Source organism: Pleurodeles waltl, chromosome 6, assembly GCF_031143425.1.
Source record: "Pleurodeles waltl isolate 20211129_DDA chromosome 6, aPleWal1.hap1.20221129, whole genome shotgun sequence".
Taxonomy (NCBI): domain Eukaryota; kingdom Metazoa; phylum Chordata; class Amphibia; order Caudata; family Salamandridae; genus Pleurodeles; species Pleurodeles waltl.
In genome coordinates this window covers 985007698-985031700 of record NC_090445.1, presented here as the reverse complement: position 1 = coordinate 985031700, position 24003 = coordinate 985007698, and the positions used below count along the sequence as shown (strand labels likewise).

The following is a 24003-nucleotide window of genomic DNA, read 5'->3' as shown; positions in this document are numbered from 1 at the left end:
TTCTTTATTCCACACACTAGAAATGAAAGGTCGGGGCTTTACCTCCTCACTTGTTAGTGCTAGTACTAATAGTGTTCATATAGACCACGGCATTCCGTTTTATACCAATGCACTTAAATAATGAATGCAATCGTATCCTAACTTTAAAAAGCCTTTCAATCTTACGGTGGGTAGCATATCTTTACACAACAGAACTCAATGGCGAATACGCGTCGCCTGCGCCCTCTTCAGGATAAGCGGAGCAATTGTAAACCTGAAACGTGAATGTTCTGGACCAAAAAGTACTATTGAAATCTCATGGTTTTCACCTAATATTTAAGTAATACAGTTCCAGCACAACACAGCACAGTAATAACATTTCAGGGAAAATGTACATAACATTTTTATTGGTTACATAAAACAAACAATCTGTATTATTTACATTATAGAACTTTTTTTTTTTTTTTTTACACATTAACAGTTTGCAAGTTGAGAGCGAACTATTTTCCTGTTTTAGCCCGTAGACGTCTCTTCATAATCAGGTGATCACTTTCCTTTGTATTTTTATCCATAATAATCTAGAGAAAAAAATAATTAAACACATTGATTAGTGCTGCAGACATTGTTTCTGGATTCTCTTGTAAAGACCTTAGGATAAACTTGACATTTCGTGGGGCCAAAGCGGAAGGGAAAAAAGGCGTTGCAAATGTAAAGTGTAATGGCACTTTTGAAAGAAATGTACTTTATAGTCAGTCTGTATTACAGCAATTATGCAAATTTAGAAAAATTATATAAGGCACCAAATGTTTATAAACATGCTTGCTTCATTATCACTGCAACAAACCACCATTTTAGGTGCAGTTTATTTCTACCTATAATTCTGGCCTTGGTTAGCTGGGGGCAAATATGTTTTTCATTGTACGAATGTGGCACACAAGAACAATTTACTTACTTCAGGCAACGTTCTTTCTGGTGGATCCTCTAACCAGAAAGAGCCTCACCTCACCTTCTAGACTGCTTCCCAGCTACCAGAGACTGGATCTGGAAACTTTTCAGCAGTGCTCCAGTACGCTGTTAGATGACACCAAGCTTCTTCGCGTTGTGTCCCTGCAGCCCCCGGAAGAGACTGAGCAGAGAAGCATATAAGCACCATCACTTCACAGGTCAGTGTATTATTTTCCATTCCACATCTTCAGACACAGAGCACGAACAAATGTTAGTACAAGTGTGCCATCTCGAGCTTAGGATTTTTTTTTTTAAAGAAGTATTCACCATTACCAAAGGTAAGCAGGGTTAGACTGGGACAGAAAATATGGCTGAGCACCAAAATGAAAGTGGTCCCCATTAGTGAATGAGAAGCTAAACAATGGCACAAGTTTGGGAATTTGATGCAGTTGTGAACTTGTAAAGACAGACGAGCCAACAAGGAGCCAAAAACAGGCCTACACACTAATCTGTCAGACCAGCCCATTCAGCATTGCCTAGACCTGATGGTAAGTAACTTGTTCTTCTGATGGGTACTTCCAACAGCAGATTCTTCACTTAAGGACAGACACCAAAGTAGTACCTCCCAAGATGGAGGGGAGTCGGACCAAAACGTCCTCCAGGCCCAAGCAAAGCGAAGTGTTGCTCCAACCAGACATGGCCGTCAAGGCAGTAATGCTTCTTGAACATATGCGTTGATGCCCATGTTTCAGCCTTGCAGATGTCCAGGACAGGTACTCTAAAAGTCAATGCAGCGGTAGCAACCTTAGCCCTGGTGGAATGTGCTGTCAGACCTTCAGGCTGCTTCTTGACTAATGTGAAGTAGTTCTTGATGCAGAGCACCACTCACCTCAATGGGGTCCTCTCCTGCACAGCCCGCTCTTTCTTAGTCCCAGAGAATCCCACAAAAAAACCAAAAAAACGGATTGTCTACATGGTGTTCCTTGGAATGAACAATGTAAAACAACACCCTTTTGGGATCCATCATATGGAGCCTTTCCTCCTCTTACAAGTGGTGAGACGGAGCAACAAAAAAAAAAAAAAACACATGGTGATGGACTGCTTTACGTTAAAGGGAGTCAAAACTTTCAGCAAGAATGCTACCAGACTTTGGCATCAACTTGTCTGGAAAAAGCTGGTTATGTTAGTTTAATTGAAACTACCTAGAGTTTACCCACATAATTGTGATGAGGAAGGCAGTCTTCAAAGTTAAGAGCTGCTCGAGCAACTATGTGTCGTCTTGATTGGCATACATGTGAGAAACATCCAGACCAACTTAATGTCCCAGTGTGACATCGCAAACGGCTTGTGAGGGAAAATGTGAGTTAAACTTTGGATATGAATGAATATATATATCATCCAAAGAGGTGATTTAAACACGGATGGTTAGTCTGCTGAATGCAGAAAGGCATGAAAGTCCGATAAGCGTTCTTGCAGAAGCTCCAATGCACAAACAATTTCAACATTGCATGTGTTTGACAGCAGCAAAGAGATCTAGCTAGGGTTCTCCTCACTGCTAGAAGATACCTTAAGCAGACTCTCTAGGTAGATGCCACTCCTGATTGCCAGATGCCACCTATTCAACTCATCCGATTTGGCTTTCAGGGACACAAGCAGGAGTCTCACGATCAGGGAAATGCGTTAACATGCCATTTAACTCCAGAGGCACAGGACCCAGAATCCTACTGCACTGTCTGTTGCAATCTTACAAGGCAGTGGTGTTGTCTACGAGAGCCTGCACCAGCCTCCCCTTGATGGACAGCAGGAAAGGCCTTCAGATCCAGCAAAATAGCCCACAGCTCAATCATACCGACAGAGTTGAGCTTCTGCTGAAGGTCAAAGTGTTCTGTTCTCCACCTTCTCCAAATGGCCACAACGGCTCAACAGGAACACGTTTGCCACCACTCTCAGCTTTAGAAAGAGAGACTGGCTAGCCACTGGACTAAACTTGTTTGAGCAGGAACCACTATAGCGGGTAAGCCATATCCCCCTGAAATCTGAAAAACATCCTTGATGCTGGACCTACAGGAACTTCAGATTCCATTGTGGAAACAACATATGCCACTTGGTGTTGCTGACAAGGAGGATGCAGTAGGCTAACAGGTTAAAAAGCGTCAGAGCTGTTCTCACCTTGATCCAAGACCGAGGCAGAAACATTGGAATCATAGTCGGAATGTCTTAGACTCGCTGTTGTGGAGGGAAGGGCCAGAACTTTGCTGTCTTCAAGACAGCTCCAATGAAGAGAAAGCCTCCGCGTAGGAGTCAGGTGTAACAATTGACTGTTGACAGTGAATACCAACAATTTTAGGAGGTTCACCGCATTCTAGAAGTGATGTATAACTGACTTTGGTAAACCTGCCATCAACAGACAGCATTTGAGGTGGGAGAGACCGGTATCTCCAACCTCCGAAAATATGCCACAACCACCCGGAGGGGGTTGGTGAGGGCTATAGGGAGCACAGCAAACTGAAAATGCTCCTCACCTTAAACAACACGTAATGTCTGTGGGACTGCCGGAAAATATGAAAATACATTCCCTGCAAGTCAAGGACACCATCCAGTTGCCTGGTTCCAGGGCAGACATGATCTGGGCCAGCGTGAGCATTTTTTAATGTTGTTCTGCAGGAAGGCATTCCTAGGGTGAAGGTCCTAAAAAGGCCATTGACCTTCGTCCTTTCTCAACACCAGGAGAGATAATGAGGGTAACCACACTTCTGAGTACGGTACCCTCTTGTTAGCATCCTTGGAATCTAAGACTACCACCTCCTGCAGAATGATGGGCAGGTGCTCTTCTGAAATTCGTTCTGATGGTGGGTTGGGGGACTTGACTTGGTGGGACAAAAAGCAAAGATATGCAAAGCCATACTTAATTATTTATATGATCCAGAAGGGCTGGATTGTTCCCTGTCACTGGATGGGTGGGGAAGGGGGGCACTAGAAAGGGTAAACTAACAGAGTTTGGTGGCTGCTGCAGCAAGGGAAGGAGTGTGTGTGTGTGTGTGTGTTGGGGGGGGAGGGGCGGTGGTGGATATGATGCCCTTTCCCAGGCAATCAGGAGGATCTAAGATCCAGGTCAGCGCAGACAACATATTTGGCTGCTACTTGTTCATCTTGAATTATATGAGCCAGGGAGGCCCTACAGGTTTCTGGGACCGTGAACTAGATCTTGCTGCTCATATGTGTGTAGGGCCACAATATGCAGATAGCATTAAACAACTCCTATAGTAGACTACCAAATGAAAAAATGGGCTTGCCAAAAATGTCAATCCTCTTGGACTCCCCAACAATAGGAGTCATGTGTAATGAACTGGGATTCACTTTATTGGTTAAGCTTAATAAAGGATGTTTATTTCTTTAAAAAACAGGACCTCCAGGAGCTTGTCTGTGATGAATGGCCTCCTGCCCATTCACTGCTAGGGAGGATCAGGTCTTTGACCAAGAGGCCATCTAACTATCTGTGAAGGTTTCATTAAAAGGAAGAAATCCTCTGATGTGGCTAGCCCAGGCTGAAAAATATCAGTAAGAAAGTTTGTTAGGTCTTGACTGTGGGCATTTGTGAATCTAGTACCTTGGCGCCCCACCTGACCACCACTGCAAAGAAGGCACTTTAATCCCTTGGTGGCTCATGTAATGAGGCAAACCCTGCATCCACAGAGGTGTCAAGGCCACCGGCATCTTGGAAATCCATGTAAAAGATACCACCTATGTAACGAGTGGGTAGAAAACCATTGGTGCACCAAACATCTGCAGCATAACCACTTAAAGGCTTCCATCTGTCAATGGCTCTGAGAACTCTAGGAGCACCAGGATCATCTGATGAACCAGCTTTGTGCCCGGTGATCTCGGGAGTAAATAACTCACTTAGTGACACTCTGGCACCTTTTCTATAGGTTCACAGTAGTGGAGTGGGATTGAGTCCAGCTTCACTTTTTTAGGCTTGCACTTGGACTTCAACTGATAGACAGCTTTGATTGCAAAGATGACTACTCAGGGAATGATCTTGGAAGCGGGACGGCATCCCCGAGTTGGAGTGAGGCATTCAAGAAGGTCATAAATGTGTTTGGTAACGTACATCTTTAACTCCATGTCCCGGATCACCTTTGGGTGGATGAGGGCACGTTTATTGCAGAGCTGCAAGACACTAGGGAGACGTTTTATTTGGTCACGTTACAGGGATTTCTGCAGTTGTGGCATGTAGTTTTAGGTGAGGACAGTACTCCCTAGCACACTAGAATTCGGTTTAGAAGTGATCAGAAGATCGATGTTTAATTAGGGCACTAATAAGTGCATTCTACACCTGGCCAAGTAAGCCTGCATGTTAATTTTTGTGTTATGTTTCGTCATACACACCCTGGCTATTAACAAAAAGACAACAATAACCAGATAACAGGGAAGATGTCAGTCCTTATTAAAGCCCAGGTCCAAAGAGGACACATTTAGAGACTGAAACATTTCAACACATTAAAAGGTGTATGGGAAATACTCATACACCCTAAATGGTGTTTCAAATCACCCTAACAATTCTAACCATATCTACGCCACACAATATTAAAGGGAAACTGGGTTGTCTCTAAGGTGTTTTTAGATATGGATCCCCCTCCCACAATATTGTAAGTGTTCCTTGGAATATGGTCAAGCCCATCCTGGTTTATAGGGTTCCAGAATGAGACCCGATTAGGAGTTACCTACTGGGCCCAAATTAAATAGAGCATAGGATATCACTGTATTAGTACTTTAAGTTTCAGCCATTATAGTTGTCCCATGCATTTTATTTTTAATATTTGAAAGTGAACAAAATAAATCACCACCTAACACCGTACGCACATCACATCTAGCTACAATGTCACTGAAACACTTTATATGTGGTACTTTAACAAGGAGCCAGAATATAAATCTCTAACTTGGCACCTGAAGCACAGACAAAATAAATAGTACTTAGGGTTACATAAAACAATAAAACAAAAAAGCGCACTTTGAACCAGCTTAGTCACATAAGAGTAAGAAACTATTTGTAAGTCGATATGAACAATGTGCACAGGCAATTTGTAGTCCCTAAACGTCAAGGGAGTCAGTTTGTAAAGTGAGTTTACCAACTAGTCCATGCAGCATGCTTTAGTGGGTGGAAGCAAAATGTGAATGACAAATAATGGATGACACCTGCTGACCAATGGCCCTGCTATGAATGAATATTATGTATCAATTTTTTGGAAACCCAATAGTCTGGTGAGACAGGTAAAGTGTTCTAAAAACTCAGAAGTGAACAACATGTCTTGTGTTTGGGTGCGGACTACAGAACAACTTTGCACATTAGCATCTTTGAAGCCTTGCAGCTTTACAAATTCTCCAATGCCCTCAATGCCACTGTTGGACAAGTTACTTACCTTTGGTAACGCCTTATCTATTAGAGACTATATCTAGCTGCAGATTCCCTACCTTTGAATTCTCCCCAGGCGTAAAGGCTATCCAGAAGAATTTTCATGAGTGCGGTTCCAATAAAGGCACCACCCAGACACGCTGACATCGGTTTCTTTTCACAACTTTCCACGCCAGTAGAGCACAGCCATGAAGAACACGGACCACTAGTGTCTCAAAACTAGGGCCCTGAAAGGGAAGTCGATGCCAGGGATGTGGAATTCCTATGGACATCTTGTTTGGGGTCAAGGGCAACAAGTTTTTATTGTTTACTTTGTCCTTGGGACAAGTAGGCCCAACCCTCTGCAGCACAAACCCTTTGGCTGCCTGTTTACAGAGAGTGGAACTCTCTGCAGTTGAGGTAATGTGTTTCCAAAAGATAATGCTGTTCAAACTTGTATTTATGGTTCATTATTTGAAAACCTTCATTATTAGGGTGAGTGCTGTAAATAAATGTTTTAAGGTCACACTTCACTACGGACGTTGGTTCCAGTACAAAAAAAACAAAAACGTGTACACATGTTTGAAAAGTTTAGGCTATGAGGCTAAGTATAATGCTCCCAGAATGCTCTCTGATTAGATGCAAATGAAGTGTCATTTAGTAAAATGTTTTGATGCATGCTAGTATTTCCCAAAAATATTTCTAATGGAAAATCAGTGTAACCATTTTCAACACGATTATGGGAAGCATGAAAATAAACAAACACTTACAAAGCCAACTGATCTGACATATTTTTATAAGTCTTTTAGTTTCATCAATGCGTGTCTTGTTTTGACATGGCTTTTGTAACACTTTATTGTTGTGGGAGCTACCAGGCCCTCAACATTTTAACAAACACTGGCAAAAAAAAACCAAAATGTTTTTGAACTCTAAAAGCACACGTTGCCACCAGTGGCATAACAAAGGCCCCGCAGCCGCCTTCCAGGGGCCCCTTCAGCACAGCACCTGTCCTGAGTGAGCCTGGAGAGGGGGCTCCTCCATGTTCTTTGCAAAGGGGCACCCTCCAGTTTCGTTACGTCACTGATTGCCACTGTAGTTCCTGACTATATGCTCCTTGTGGAAGAGAAGAATGCGATCACTCACAGTAAAGCCAGCCGAAAGAGAGAGAAATAGAAGTTTAATAAAAACAAAATGTCTTTGTTAACACCAGACCTAATTAGGGACCAAGACCCACATGTAGGTAGCTTTTTGCATGTCGCAAACAGTGACTTTCGCTGTTTGCGACGTGCAAAAAGCACATTGCTATGCACAAACCCAGTTTTGCGATTCAGTAACCTGGTTACCGAATCGCAAAACGGGTTTGCGACTCGCAATTAGGAAGGGGTGTTCCCTTCCTAATTGCGACTTGCAGTGCAATGTAGGATTGTTTTGCGAACGCGGGCGCAAACCAATCGCAGTTTGCACCCATTTCAAATGGGTGCTAACACTTTCACAAAAGGGAAGGGGTCCCCCTGGAACCCCTTCCCCATTGTGAATGTCACTGTAAACATTTTTTCAGAGTAGGCAGTGGTCCTGCGGACCACTGCCTGCTCTGAAAAAATGAAACGAAAACGTTTCATTTTTTGTTTTTGTAATGCATCTCGTTTTCCTTTAAGGAAAACGGGCTGCGTTACAAAAAAAAAACTGCTTTATTGAAAAGCAGTCACAGACATGGTGGTCTGCTGTCTCCAGCAGGCCACCATCCCTGTGAGGCCGCCATTTGCAAGGGGGTCGCAAATTGCGACCCACCTCATGATTATTCCTGAGGTGTGCATTTGCGAAGCCCTTGCGAATCACAGATGGTGTCAGGGACACCATCCTACATTCGGATTTGCGACTCGCAATTTGCGGGTCGCAAATCTGAACCTACCTACATGTGGCCCCAAATTCTTAAAGAAAGTCACAAAAGTGCACCCATGGTATATGTCGTACCCCTATAAAATATTTGTGAAATGTATTTTAGCATGGGTAAATATGCATGTGTAGATTTGCTCATGTGAACATCTATTGAGCATTTGCAAGTTCATTTTCCCTCCAGCCACTTTCTTCCCAACCCTGGAAGAGGTTCTAATTCTGCCATTGTCAGGAGTAAATGTCCAACCTTTCTTATTATGGGAAAATATTAGAGAGAAGCTGGTGAAAATCTTTGAAACATGCAGGTTAGTAGGTTTGCAGACTCAAAGGCATTCCAGCCCTGAAACTATTGCTCACTGCTTCCTCCAGCCCCAGTATGCAGATCTGCAGAAAGGTGGAAAAATAAGGAAATTGCTACAGTAGGGATTGAAACTGCAAGTATTCAAGCCCTACTATGGTAGTAGCCCTGGCATAATCAGAGAGGCTATTATTAGAGCTCTTACATAATGAGATTGCTGCCATAATTTGGCGCCACACTACATGGCACCAAAGGGACAAGTAGATCTTTTTACAGGACAAGTAGATTTGAGAAGCAACCTGTCCCGTGGACAAGTAGATATTTTAATAAATTCCACACCCCTGCGATGCCCATAGAAAACCATTCAAAAAGTGGGGAGGATGGGTGGATCAGTAAGGAATCTGCAGCTAGCTATAGTCTCTACCAGATAAGGCGTTATCAAAGGAAAGTAACTTGCCCATCTGACAGAGCCTTCCAACTGCAGATTCCTAACCTTTGAATATATACCCAAGCAAAACCATCCCCCGGAGGTGGGTCTGCAAAATCAATTTCGAACAAGAAAGTTCTGCAGGACCGAATGGGCAAAGCGTGTCCTACAGACCTGACGTCCAGGCAGTCATGTTTGGTAAACATGTGCAGAGATGCCCACATTGCTGCCTGACAGATGTCCAGGACTGGAAGTCCGGATGCTAATGCAGCGGTTGCAGTTTTAGCTGTTGTGGAATGAGAACGCACGCCCTCATGGGGTTGCTTTTTGGTCAGTGCATAGCAGATCTTAATGCAGAGTAAGACATCTGGAGATGGTCCGCCTCTGCAAGGCTAAAGCTTTCTTCGCACCAACAAACCCTACAAAGTGTGGGTCATCCTCCCGGAACTCTTTTGTACGATCAAGGTAGAACGCCAACACTTTTTTTGGGACCAGGCGGTGGATTCTCTCCTCTTCCTTAGAAGGATGTAGGGGCGCTTAAAAAGTAGGCAAGATGATGGATAGACCTACATGAAAGTGCATGACTACCTTAGGCAGAAAGTAAGCCCTAGTACGAAGCAGCACCTTGTCAGGGTGAATGGAAATGAAAGGTGGCTTCGAAGCCAGAGCCTGCAGCTCACTAACCTCTGAGGACGGAGGTGATAGCTACAAGGAAGACTGTTCTCAGAGTAAGGAGGTGAAGTGGACAGTTGTGAAGTGGCTCAAAAGGTGCACACATCAGAAAAGTAAGAACCAAATTAAATTCCCATTGGGGCATTATGAATGGGGAAGGAGGAAATAGATGGGTAAGATCCTTTAGAAATCTTCTAACAATGGGAGATTTGAACAAGGAGGGTTAGTCCTTGCAGGTACCCAGAGCAGAGCCCTGCTGGGCAAGAGAAAGAACAAACAAAAGAACCTCAAAAAGAGGGGGGGCAAGGGGGATCAACAGACTTGTCTGTACAACATGCCACATATTTGTTCCATCAACAGGTGTATACCTTTTTGGTGGAGGGACGCCTGGCTGCCAAGATAATATTACATACTTCAGGCAGAAGGTCAAAAGCTGTCAACTGTTGCCGCTCAATCTTGATGCAAGAAGGCAGAGACTGGACAGGTTCGGGTGGAGAACCGTCCCCTGCTGCTGCGACAAAAGATCCTCCCGAAGGGGCAGTCTGATTGGAGGATCGATGGCCATGCTAAAGAGCTCAGAATACCATACTCCTCGTGCCTAGTCTGGAGTTACAAGAATGACTTGGGGCCCGGTTGTTCTTTATCTTCTTGAAAACGCAGAGCAAGTGCAGCCTTGGAAACTCCAAAGCGCAAAACAGCTGACATTGCATGCTCTCCGCAGAGGCGAACAGATCTAACCAAGGCTCTCCTCACTGCTGAAAGAGACCTTGCGCCACCTCCAGATGCAGACGCCATTCGTGATCGACCAGGCATTGAGGGCTGAGTTTGTCCCCTCTGTAGTTCAGAGAACCCGCCAGATGTTAAACCACCAGGGATATGCCCTGATGTTCCAGCCATGTCCAGATATGCAGAGCCTCTTGACATAGGATCCACGGCCCCACCACGCCCTGCTTGTTGCAGAACCACACTGCAGTGGTGTTGTTCATGAACACCTGCACCACTTTCCCCTTGAGAAAGGGAAGGAATGCTTTCAATGGTAGCCTGATCGCCCTGAGCTCTAAAAGATTGATATGAGCTTGGACTCGTCCGAAGACCAGATCCCTCTGATCTCCACCTCTCCCATGTTGCCGCCCCATCCCAGGAGTGACATCTGTCACTACGGTCAGATCTGGTTGGGGAAGGGAGAGGGAACTGCCTCTGACCCAATTGGGGTTCGAAGCCCACCACTGGAGATCTTGCGCAGCACCCTCCAAGATCTGGACCATGTCGGAGAGATTCCCCTGATGCTCCCCCAGTTGAACTTTAGGTCCCACTGCAGGGCCCACATAAGCCATCTGGCATGTGCCACCAGCAGGATGCAGGAGTCATCAAAATCCAGGGCAGAGCCTGGAACATCAATATAGCCTGAATATCCTGGATTCGCCACTCAGGAAGACAGGCCCGAAACTGCATGTGTTCAGAATAGATCTGATGAAATGAGCATCTGAGAGGGAATAGGGTGTGACGCAGGCAAGTTTATAGTGAACCCCAGCAAATGAAGGAGGTCTGCCATAGTCTGGAGAGATCTAGGATAGGGCAGAGGCCCTTGCCCTTTTTGGAAACCAGAAAGTAGTGGGAATAACAACCACAACCTAGTTATGGCACAGAGACCTGATCTATGGTTCCCTTGGCCAAGAGAGCCATAACCTACTTGCGGAGAAGTGGCAGGTGATCCTCCGTCATACGACTGTAGGATGGTGGCATGGATGGAGGAGTAGTCTTGACTGGGATGGAGTACCCCCTCGGAATATTTGCAAAACCCACCTGTCTGACATGATGGTGTTCCAGAAGGGCAGGTGATGGTGAATCCTTACGCCGACTGGTCCCTAATGGATAAGTGTCAGACTAGGAAGGTTTGAAGGCTATGGATGGGGGTGGACGGGATAGGTTTTGGAGGGGGGTGGGGGGGGGTTGAGGGGTTGAAATGCAGTGGACTGCCTAGACCGTAGGTTCCCTGATCCATGCGGATGTTGGGTCCCACATCACCGCAGAGGCTGAGCAGCATGCGCGGCACAGTGCTGGTGGGGAACGGACGTGGCTGGGGACCCCTTCCATAGCCACAAAAGGGGCAACAAGCAGATTGAGGGGGACGAATGGCAGTGCCAAGGAACTGGGCCATAGCCTGGGACTCTTTAAGGCGCTCGAGCGCCAAGTCCGCTTTGCCTCTGAAGAGATGGGTGCCATCAAAGGGAATGTCCATCATAGTGGATTGGACATCCTTTGATGTCCGTAACCAGGCGTGGTGTCTCAAGACCACCGTCGAGGCAACCGATCTGCCTGGGGAGATGGTCGTATCCAGGCCACATCTGATCATGAACTTAGTCGCGTCTCTCCCATCAGCAACAGCTTGGGAGAAAATGGGTCATGCCTCGCCCGGGACCAGTGGCAGCATTTGGGCGACAGTGTCCCATAAAGTATGGGTGTCTCAGCCAACTCATACCCATAAGACAAAGGGTCAGGATCCGAACAAGGACCCTGTTGACATCTGAATTAGCGCCGAGTGACACCACACTGGCTCGGTATCAAAGTCAGCCATGAGTATATGATCAATGTCGCTGGCAGCGCCAGGAGTGTCGACGCTGGAACCGTCGTCGAGGAAGGTTGCTGAGGTACGACCGATGCCGGATCAGGTCTGGGAAAGGATCCTTAGGTGCAGAACCCTGAAGGGGCCCTTCGCTATCCTGTGGGGTCTGAAGGCTCTCCAGTAGTGCCAAACTGCCCAAATATGAGGCGCATGGCCTTGTAAAATTCCTTAAGTTGGGCAGGAGTAGCTTCCAGAAACACAGGGAAACACAGGGAGGCACAGAGCTGACCCAGAAGTAGGCACCGAAACAAAGGCATAGAGCGAGGACGCTCCTTCTCCCACGTCACATTGTCCGACTAACGGGGTGAAGCCGAAGAACGCTTGTGATTCTTTGACTTCTTCTTGTGCTTACCTGAATGTTCCGACGATTTTGAATGAGACGATGAAGAGAGGTTCATGGCCCGGCAGTCGGAGCAAGACTTCGGGTCGTGGTCGCGCTCCAAACACCACAGGCAGACGAGGTGCAGATCTATCACTGACATCATACAGTGATCGGAGGCGCAGGGCCTGAAGCCAGCCTTCCATGACGACATCCTTGATGCACCAAGAAGTAAAAAAAACAGACAAATTCGAAAGGCCAGTCAAAAACAGACTGTAGATGTAGCCCTCTTCGGATCTGCCGTGGAAAGAAAAGCACTGACGTCAGTGCGCCGGCGTGGTGGCTATATACACACCCCACAACTTCATATCTAGTGACCACAATGCCAACAACAGACGTGGAGTTGACCAGCATCACTTGACATCACGCAGGGGTACTGCTCGAAGAAAAATCTCCTGATCCAGACTGAGGCCTGGGGGAAATTCTCAGGTAAGGAATCTGCAACTAGAAGTTTCTATCAGGTAATGCTGGCTACTAGGATCTGTGGTCTGCAGGCTGCATACACGTCTACTGCAGGTGCATTAACCACTGTGCTGTCCCGATGTCTGTACATGCCACTTATTCTGCTCTACTAATAGGAATTCCATTGATTTATTGATGATACAAAATAATCAGTTGTCAACCACTTCTCTTCCTTCTCCTCATGGTGCCTTTTTGATGTATTAAAAAGTCTTGGCTGCCCTAACACAAATTAGTAATCGTAGACACTGGCAGTAACAAGGAGACTGGCATTTATACTCACAGCAATACGCACTATTTTATTTATGGCTTTCCTATCAATGTCATATTTCAAAACAGAGTGCAATTTGTGTGACAAGTGGGGGAGAATGGAGTGGGGCTGAAAGACACATAGTGACACAAAGGATTAACAAATAGAAGACTGGGCTGCAGTTGGCACAGTCAGAAGTGCCCATGAGTGTGATTATGGAGAAACTGACATGGATCGGTTGTCCCAATGGCACAGCTAGTGGTAAACTATTCTTTACAGTGGGTCATAGCACTTCGTTTATTCAAGAACGAGAAGAAAAGATGAGCTAGGGAGATCAGGATGGAGAAGGAAATGAGAAGAAATTGAAGGGAGCAATTTACAGGAGAGCTGTGGAAGACCCTGGAATTGTTATGTTTAGGAAGGGAGGAGTGGGTGCTAAGGAAAGGGTTAGTGAGCAAAAAAATCAGATGAGAGAAGGAAAGAAGATGATGTAATCTTTGCTATAAGTTAGGGGATATAACTCTTCAAAACTCTCTTTGAAATGTTTGTGCTTGCTCTCTGTACTCACTCATTCCTTTCAGTATGGGTTGCCACAGAAAATTGTACCAGAACAGCTTTTGGTCCCAAGTGTAGTACAGGGCTGGCTTCATACTGTGTGCAAGCATAATTAGTTTCACTTTTTGTGCTGTGGATCACACGATCCCCAGGATGGGAGAAACTGACCTGCTTCACATCATTGACGTTTGGGTGATGTGCTGCCTGGGACTGCTTTTGTTTCACGTATTGTTGTTCCTAAGAATGCTGGCATACAGCTGTTTCCCAAGGAGGCTGTGAGTGGCACTGGCATTTAAATACTAAGCTTGTTCTTCTAAGTTAATTAAATTTGGGGGACTTGGAGAGCTCGGTTTTCTAATGTCGCTAATCCAAACCTGCACTGCACATCTTTCAAGCACTGTTTTTCATTTATCTGTGTAGGAAATCCAGATTTACAATAAAAATGTGCATGCAGGACGTTTATATGTACGATGGGCCCATGCCAAAGTTGCTTGCATGACGAGTATTTAAAATGATACGCTGATAGCATACAGGAAGCTGGGCCAGAATATGTCAATATTTGTCACAAGTAGTACAGGTTTTTTATGTTTCCATTAGTTTTACTTTTTTGGAGAGAACTGGTATCCAGTTTAATGATCTAATGGTGGTAGCTTAACACATTTGTGCATTCATTTGCTCTGGATCCCTGGTGTTATTTAAGAACAGTGTGTTCCCCTAAGGCAATAAGAGTATCCCATGTTATTGCATATTGAGCCCATACTATTAATGTATAAGCCTTAGGGCTTTTTCACAAAACTCTTTCGTAAAATTGCCTTTAAAATAAATTATTTGCCCTACTTTTTCCTAAATTTTCTCTGGGGGATAACTCTTCCCAACGACCCCCTTGCTCACTAACTAGGTCTAACTCACTTCCAAGTTTTACACCCCACCACTTTGACAACTCATTATTCACCAATGTTTTCTGGGCATAAATATGGCCCCCTGGCACCTTGGACCAAGTGTAACTTCTAGACTGGAAAGAGGACTGACGAAGGAGAGCCCTGGAGACCCCTGGTCACGGCAAGTGGGTCTGCACCAACCTCTGAACTACACCTACTGCTCCTTGGGCTGGCAAAGAGAGGACTGTGTCTGTGGAACCTGGCACAAGGAAAAGTTGCTCCTGAGCTCCAGAATGAAGTTGTGACTCCAAGGATCAGTTGGATGACCCCCCATTTCAGCACCCGGGCCACAGAAGCTGAAGGCGCCCGTTCTGGCCAGTCAGTAGCCACTCCCAAGGAATTGCCACTGACTGCTGACACGCAGCCAAGGAGACCTCCACTCCCAACTCAAAAGTTGCACTCTTGCTCATTGGGCGCATAAGAGTTGTCAAAGTGTGGACTGGTCGCCAAAGACTAACACTAGCCCTCATCAAAGGATATTGCTGCACCCACGGTGTTCAGAGACCGGTAGCGCAGCCACAGTTGGACTTCTATTTGCCTAAAGAGGACTTGGAGGTACTCTGACCACTGTGGCCAAAGCCTCCCCACTGTGGACTGAGGAATAACTCTAGGAAGGACTCTGTTGATCGCACAGAGCATCCTTCAGCATCCTGCATCCCCAGATAAAGGACCACTCCATTAGAGTCTATGCCAGTCTTGATGTAAAGTTTGGAACTGGAATTGCGACTGTTCTGTTGACCAGGTAAATGTCCGAATACTCCTTATTGCCCCCCTGACCTTCCTATCAGAATTGGTCGCCAAGGCCAGAGTAGCCAAACAGAACTCTTTCAAACTTTTCAAAAGTTTGAAAACCTTGCTGTTGCCAATGCGTTTTGCACTATAGACTAAAAAGCTGAGATTACATTTTCTTAAAACATCTCTAAACTGGTGTCAGATTTTATTTGTGTTATATGACTTTCTGAATTCGGTGTTTGGTGCTCCTAAATGAATTACTCTAGTTCCCTTGTTTAAGCCTTGCTACTCGAAGACATAGCTACCCAGGGTTCCACTAGAGGTTTTACAAATACGCTTGCCTGGACCTATGATGTTTTTGTGAGTATTACCTGGTAAAGGCGCACAACCATACCATATAATACACCACAATCCTCACAAGTACCAAGAAAAATGAAGTGAGAAAAGATGAAGGGTGAAGGTTAAACGTTTGGGGGTGACCCTGCAGAGAAGCCAGGTTCAACACCTTGGAATTGCAAACTGCTAGGAGTTCACATATGGTTCACCTGACTAAGTAGTAGTATTAACATAGTCGGATGTTCCACTTTGCCTTTTTTTTATTTATTTAGTCTACGCCTTGTTGCCAATGATTAAGGCTTCATTTCTGTGCCAGTTAGGATTTTGTAAAATTCCTTTATGTTTACTCACATACTCTGAAAAACAGAAAGCATAGTAGGGGTTTCAAATCAAAGCAACCATAAACAATTCCTTGGTACAGAAGACTGAGGAGCTACTGCCTTTATTCTAGTCCTCTGAGAACTAGAAATGCCACCTGCTATTAGGTCAATAGTATTAGCATCAGCTGAAAGCAGCCCATCTGAAAATCTTCATGTGAGGATTCTTTATGAATACAATAGGCACTGTCTGCAAAGGAAATATTACATTAATCAGTCACTAGATAAAAAATAGTCAAAGATGGTGTAGAGAAACAAGGATATCCAAAGTGCACATTGCCTGCCCCTACCCACTGCAACAACAAAAAGGGTACTCTGATGCCAGCTTGTTCTTCACTCAACCTACGATTCATCAAGTCAGACCCCACCTCCCCTGAGGATACTGCAGCATAGATTTTGTTGGTCAAAAATGGAAATTTTGTGGCATTACTGCAGCACTTTATTTTATTCATACTCATTGATTTACAGCATTAAATCAATGAGAACAGTTTTAGCAGAGTATTCTACTTTGAAATAGGCAGGTTTAAAGTGTCTGAGAACTTTTGCTATACAGGAAGGAGGAATTCTGCTGGACTCAAAGAGTCAGGTCAACAAATAAATCGGGATTACACAAAGTCCCAAAACAAATACACAACTTAACACAAAGCATAAACACATTTTCAATTACAGAGGAGGGATGTAGGGCGGCAAAGAAACCACTGACTTGCAACAGTTAAAGTTTAGTCTGCATCTGCTATCACTAAAGCCGACCAGGCTGAGGTATGCAACATGTGATTTTCATAGTATATTTGAAGCACACCGGACCTTGGCACTTATCTTTGAAGGATGAGGTGTTGTGGGTCGTGCACTCAACTGACTGGACAGTTTACATTTTCATTGAGGCAGGTACTACTGTGACATTCACTGTTTGCCCCAAACCCAGGCCGTGCCCTCCAGAATGAGGAGCACAACACGTTCATCCTCCACCATGCAGTGTGACGAGTGGGAGCCTTCCCATCTCAAGCCACCATGCCAATTTTGGGGGGTGGGGAGAATCTCTCAATACAGTATCCTCCAGAGTTACGTATTTGCATCTCTGGACATCTACCACCAAGTCTAATATGCCACCCGCACCCCCATCTTCTGCCATCAGGGTGTCTGCTCCAATCCCTGATGTGTACTCCTGTGTAATGCCCAGGGACGCGCACTCCCTGTCACTATGTCCTTGATCTAAGACCAAAGCTCTTCTTTCACCAACATCCCAAGGTAAACCTTCTCCAAAATGCAGACGGACTCTTCATTGGCCTTTTGAAAAGGGAATCCATTGCTTCTTACGGGTGATATCTCCCTCGGCAGCAGGACAAGGATTGCAATCAAATAGCAAGCCAATCCATTAAAATAACATGCCACTCTCTGGTGTACCTCTACACCAAGAAACCCACTGACTCTAAAATGTTTTACTTATGAATTATTGCTATCTCACTATCCTGTTTGCCTCAGATGAAAAAAGACCCAACGTCTGATTTTCATGCATGAAAGTTTCCTTTATTTTTGTTTTTTGCCTGTTTCCTTTATTAACACTGTTTTGGGCATGGGCCTCTGGTATGCACATTATTCATATCCTGTGTTTATTGCTTTAAAAAAGATGCAGTTGTAAATTCCGACTCCTATATTTTCCAGTGCTGCCCACTGTTGAAATTTGTAGCTCCTGACGTTGTTGAGAATCACAAGTTTGGCCTGTGCAAACTACATCGGGGTTTTCCCTTCCTCAGGGGCCTCGCACCTTCAAATTCTGCGGGCACTTTGGTAAAAAGCCCAAGTACCTGAGCGGCACCAGAATGCTTTGAAGGGCACATTTGCTACTCACCCGGCTCCCACTCTGGCATGGGAGTGACCACCACCCCCCACACATGTCCAGCTCCTCTCCTAGGGAGGTGGCAAAAGCTCTGCCGGGTGAACACTTTATTCTGCCATCTTGGAAACAAGATGAGCAGAGGCCCCTGGGAGCATCTGGCTGATCAGTCCAGATGAGTAGCGGCCCTGACCCCCCCGCCCCCCCCCCAACCCCTGGTAGGTGGGTCACTGCAGAGGCTGTCCAACCCCCTTCCTGGGTGACTGAAGGGCTCCCCTGAGGGTGGGACCCTAGATTCATCTACAACATTTGTCTGCAAGACACTTCTGCGAACTGGACACTGGACCCAGTGCTGGTACCCAGACAAGACTGCAACTAGTAGGATGGCTCCTACTGCAACTTTGTCCCCATGCATTGCAAGGACTCTGCAACTTCCGTGGCCGTGCATCCTCCAGAGTCACAAGGACCTAGCCTGCACTCAGGACAGCAAGAAGGAATCGTTTTTGGAGTGGAAGAGTCACTCCCTTGCATCTGCAGGCACCTCAAAGTCAATGACAGGTTGTGGATCCTGCTGTCCCAAGGACTGTTCAAGGCTTTACAACAGAGGTGGTGGTTCTGTGGTTCTCCAGAGATCTGACCTGTCTTCTTTGCATCTGAGAAGCCTGTGGTCCCCTCGTTGGAGCTGCTTGACCGGAACCCCTGTGCACCACGTCTGTTTGCAATTGCTAAGGCTTTTTGGCTCTTTAGTTCAAAGACCTCCTAGCTCCAAGAAGCCCTAGCCTCCACCATCACACAGCTCCAAAAAATAGGTCCTTCTTGCAACATGGGCATCCATCTTTATTGTGCTGCTGAGGCCTCCCTGTGCCTGCTGCCAGAGGCTCCTCCTGGTGTCTCCAACGATTCCAGCTGGCTCTCCTGCCTGCTGAGGGCTGGTCTGGACTTACCTACAAAGATTGAGTCCCTTGGAGGACCTTACTGGTCCCAAAATCCTGCAACACTTCGTGCAGTGCTTTCTTGCATTTGCCAGGGCTTGTTGGTGATCCTGCTGACCACTGACCCCCCCTGCAATTTGATGACCTGCTTGGGACAGCTCTTGGACGACTCCTTGGATCTTTCTGCACCACCTGAAAACTACAGCTGCACTTTCACAACAACCGTCCCTCAGGAGAGCATCTCCAAGAAGGGTTGACACTGTCCTCCAGGTGGTCTGGACTCTGTCCCCTCTTCTTCCAGAATGCATGCCTGGGTTCTACCAAACTGATCGAGGGGTCAGAACAGCAGCTGGACTACTGAGGTCCCCACTAACTTCAACTGGAGGTTCTGACACAACTTTACCCCTATGCACCTGGGCTTCCTGGTGTAGGTGCTCTACTTCTCCGGGTATCCACAGATGGGGGGCACTCTTGAACTTTCTTTCCAAACAGGTTTCCTCTGTGTTCTCTGGGAAGGGTCCTAAAACACAAAAACCCCAACCGCGACTTTCCCATGATATCCTATGGACACCAGACCCGGGGTAATAACTCTGCAGACGGGAACCTGGGGAATCCTAGCTACTTACCTTTGGTGTTTTAGTGCTTCCCCAGTCTTGATGGTCCTTGGGTGGTAGTCTCGGCTGGTTGTGACTTTCGCATCCCATTTTTACTTTTGGTATATTTGGCCTCCCCATGTTATTTTATGCTTTTTCTTACCAGTTTCTAAATATATTTGTGTGTGTTTACATTTCCAGTTACGAGATATACCAAAGTTAGTTTAGTGCCTGTGTTTTAATAAGTAACAAACTATTTTTCTAGAACATTGTGTTTTTTCTTGTGTGTACATCACTGACTGACCTGTGTGGTATTTGCAATTGCTTTACACCCTTCTTCAATAAGCCTTAGCTACTCTCCACAGCTACCCTTTTAGAGCTTTAGTTAAATGGAACCACTTACACTATCACTAACTGTTGCCTAGACTCAGTACAGGGTGTCTCACCTACAGGTGTACACCATATAGTGAGCCAGCCTCCTACAGGTAGACTAACATTACACTTGATAAACGTTAACTCGGAACTTACTGGATTGGAAGGAATGTCCATAGGAGCTGAAATATCAGTGGTGTACAATTTTCTCCTGCTTCGCTTCGGCTTGCACTGATTTTCTTTAGTACTTTCATCCACGACAGGCTTCACGGAACTCATGGTTTCAATCAGCTTTTTTGCTACAAAATAAAAAAGTTTTTTTTTTAGAATGGCTATACTATTTAAGAACACAGTAGCACATAAGAAAAAAAGTAAAAACATGTTAGTAAACTGCATTGTTCAACCCATATTTATTTTTTTAATTTGAATTTTTTTTGCAAATGACTACTGAAGTTTTCTTCTCTAGTCCCTCTTGCCAATAGAAATCCTAGGCATCAAAACATTAGGTTAGGCAGTCCTTATGCCACACCCTCAATGAATACAAAGATAGTACAGAAACCTGTGGTCCAGAAAAAGGAAACAGGTTCCACCCAAAAAAACATTATCAGAAGCAATAATCTGTGCGCTGTCCAGTATGAATGTTGACACAGTACATCTGATATGAAGGAAAAGTTATTTACCATTGGTAACACCTTATCTGGTAGAGGCAATCTCTTGTTGCAGATTTCTTACCTTAGAATTTCCCTACGGCTTCATCCTGGATCTGGAGATTTTTCTAGGGCAGTACCCCTGGGTGCTGTTGGGTGGCATCATTTGGCTCTGTGCCTATCGTCGTCCGTGCCAGCACCTCTCAGGTGCACTGACGTCAGTTTCTTTTCATGACTTTCCACACCAGAAGCACAGTCATGAAGAACACGGACCACTGGTGTGTCAAAACTAGGGCCATGAAAGGGAGTCCCTGTCCCTAGAAATCAGTTCGCAGAGCGGGAAGGATGGGTGGGTTGATAAGTAATCTGCCACTAGATATTGTCTCTACCAGATAAGGCGTAACTGAAGGTAAGTAACTTGTCCATTTGACAAAGACATATAGCTGCAGATTCCCTACCTTAGAATAGACAACTGAGCAATACATCCCGGGAGGTGGGTTTGTGAAGTAAGATCAGATTAGAAAGTCCTGCAGGACCGAATAAGCAAAGTGCTCGCCCCTAAGGACACAACTGTCCAGGCAGTAGTGTTTGGCAAACATGCGCAGAGATGCCCACATTGCCGCCTGACAGACGCCAAGGACTGGAACTCTGCGTGCTAATGCAATAGTCGCAGCTTAGCTTAGAATGAGGATGCAAAACTTCAGAGGAGTCAGGTGCGCAGCAAAATTTAATGCAGAGTATGACCCATCTAGAGATGGTTCTCTTCTGCACTGCGCGGCCTTTCTTCGTACCCACATAACCAACAAAGTGTTGATCATCCACCCGGAACGCTTTTGTACGATCAAGGTAGCACGACAACACTCTTTTTCGGTCCAGGCAGTGGAGTCTCTTCTCTTTCTTAGAAGGATGTGAGGTGTGTAAAAAGTAGGCAAGGTGATGGACTGACATACATAAATGGGCATAACCTTTTTGACAAAAGGGAGGCCCTAGTGCCAAGCACCACTCTGTTAGGATAGATGGAAAGTTAGGGTGGCTTAAATGACAATGCCTGCAGCTCACTCACCCTGCGGGCTGGTATAATGGCCACGAGGAGGGCTGTTTTAAAAGTGAGAAGCCTGAGAGGACAGTTGTGGAGAGGCTCAAAAGGAGTGCACATCAGAAATGTTAAAACTAAATTCAAATTCAACTGGGCATAATGAATAGAAATAGAGTAAACATGAGTAAGGCCTTTAAGGAACCTATTAACAATAGGAGATTTAAACAAGGAAGATTGATAAGGAAACCACAAAAAAGAAATGGCAGACAAATAACCTTTGAGAGTGCCCATTGCAGAGCCCTGCTAGCCCAGAGAAAGGATAAACAGTAGGACCTCAGAGAAAGGGGCAGAAATTGGGTAGACAGAAGGAAGGTCAACAGACTTATCTGTGCTCCATGCCACAAATTTCTTACATGGCAGGCATATACCGTTTTGGTGGAGGGACGCCTGGCTGCCAAGATTAAGGTGCAGACTTCAGGCGGATGTTCAAAAGTTGTCAAGTGCTGCCGCTCAACCACCAGACAAGGCAGATACCGGACAGTTTGGGTGGAGAACCCTCCCCTGCTGCTGCTGCTACTACAGAGGTTTCTCCCAAAGGAGGACTGATGGCCATGCTCAATAGCTTGAGATACCAGTCTTTGTGGCCAGTCTGGATTCACAAGGATTACTTGGGCCCCTTCGTTCTTTATCTTCTTGAGAACTCTAGACAGAAGTGGCATTGGGGGTGGGGGTAGAGGGGGAGGGGGGCATGTTGGCGTAGAGGAGGCCTGAGTTCCACTCAAGACAAAGCATTGCCAAGCGACTGCCACCTTGGAAACTCCAACGTACAATACTGCTCACATTGCACATTCTCTGCAGAGGCGAACAGATCTAACTAAGGCCTCCCCCACTGCTGACACAGACCCTGAGCCTCCTCCGGATAGAGATGCTGTTCGTGACAACTAAGCATTGTCAGCTGAGTTTGTCCACTCTGGTGTTCAGAGTCTGCCAGATTTTGAACCACCAGGAAAATGCCCTGATGTTCTAGCCACCTCTAGAGACACAGAACTGCCCCACAAAGGGTCCACAACCCCACCCTGCTCTGTTTGTTGCAGTACCATATGGCGGTGAACATCTGCACTACCTTTCCCTTGAGAGAGGGAAGACATGCTTTCAATGCTAGTCTGATGGCACAGAGCTCCAACAGGTCAATGTGGGGTCCAGACTCCGCCAGAGACCAGATGCCTCTGATCTCTGCCTCTCCCAAATGACCAGCCCAGGAACAACGCATCTGTCACTACTGTCAGATATGTGCGGGGATGGGAGAGGGCTCTGCCTCTGACCCAATTGCGGTTCGTTAGCCACAACTGCAGATCCCACGAAGTTTGCTCCAAGTTCTGGACAATGTAGGAGAGATTCCCCTGGTGCTGCACCCACTGGAACATTAGTTCCCACTTCAGAGCCCGCATATGTCATCGGGAATGTGTTACTAGCAGGATGCAGGAGACCATGAGGCCCAGCAGCCTCAGAGTCAGTGTCACAGAAATCCAGGCTAAAGGCTGAAGGCTGAAACATCGGTATTCTAGCAAGTCAAGTCTGTGGGCAGGAAGGGAATATGGAAGTAAGCATCCTGCAAGTCCAAAGCTACCATTCAGGCTCCTGGGTCCAGGGCAGATAAATCTTGAGCCACAGTGAGCATTTTGACCTTCTCCTTCCTGAAAAAGATTGAAGGATTGCCGGTCTAGGATGGGGCGGAGGCCCTTGTCCTTTTTGGGTACCAGAAAACAGAGGAATAGCAACTACAACCTACTTCTGGCAACAAAAAAAACCCTCTCTATGGCTCCCTCGGGCAAGAGAACCGTAACTTTCTTCCAGATAAGTGCCAAGAACTCCTCCATCAACCTATTGTAGGATGGTGGCATGGATGGAGGAGCAGTCTCGAAGGCGAGGGAGTAACCCCTTTAGACTATCAGCAAAACCCACCCGTATGACCAGAAGGACTGCCAGATAAACAGGTGATGGTGAATCATGCCTCTGACTGGTCCCTGGTGGGGTAGAGTCAGATTAGGAAGGTTTGGAGGCAGCTGCAGAGATGAAAGGCGGTGGACTGGCAGGACCGCTGGCTCCCTGATACAGAAGGGCGGTGGACCCAATGTCCCCGGCCACACAGAGGCTGGGCAGTTTGTGTGGCACGGTGGTTGGACGGAAATGAATGTGGTTGGGCACCCCCCTTCCATAGCCACAAAAGGACCTGGCCATACCATGGGAATCCTTAAAGTGCTCGAGCTCAGAGTCTGCTCTCTCTCCGACGAGGCGGGTGCCATCAAAGGGCATGTTCATAAGTTTGGCTTGGACTTA

The 24003-nt window shown here is 46.0% G+C and overlaps 1 protein-coding gene across 1 annotated transcript in view; it reads right to left on the bottom strand.

The window, feature by feature from the left end:
* Positions 1-365: 365 nt before the first annotated feature.
* Positions 366-24003, bottom strand: part of KIF20B (kinesin family member 20B) — a 434415-nt gene continuing 410777 nt past the window's right edge. Inside the window, exons 33-34 of the mRNA XM_069239865.1 lie at positions 20140-20282; positions 366-557 (exon numbers count right to left, since the gene is read on the bottom strand). Coding sequence (XP_069095966.1) covers positions 480-557; positions 20140-20282 — 221 coding nt within the window. The 3' untranslated portion in view covers positions 366-479. The remainder of the gene's footprint in view (positions 558-20139; positions 20283-24003) is intronic.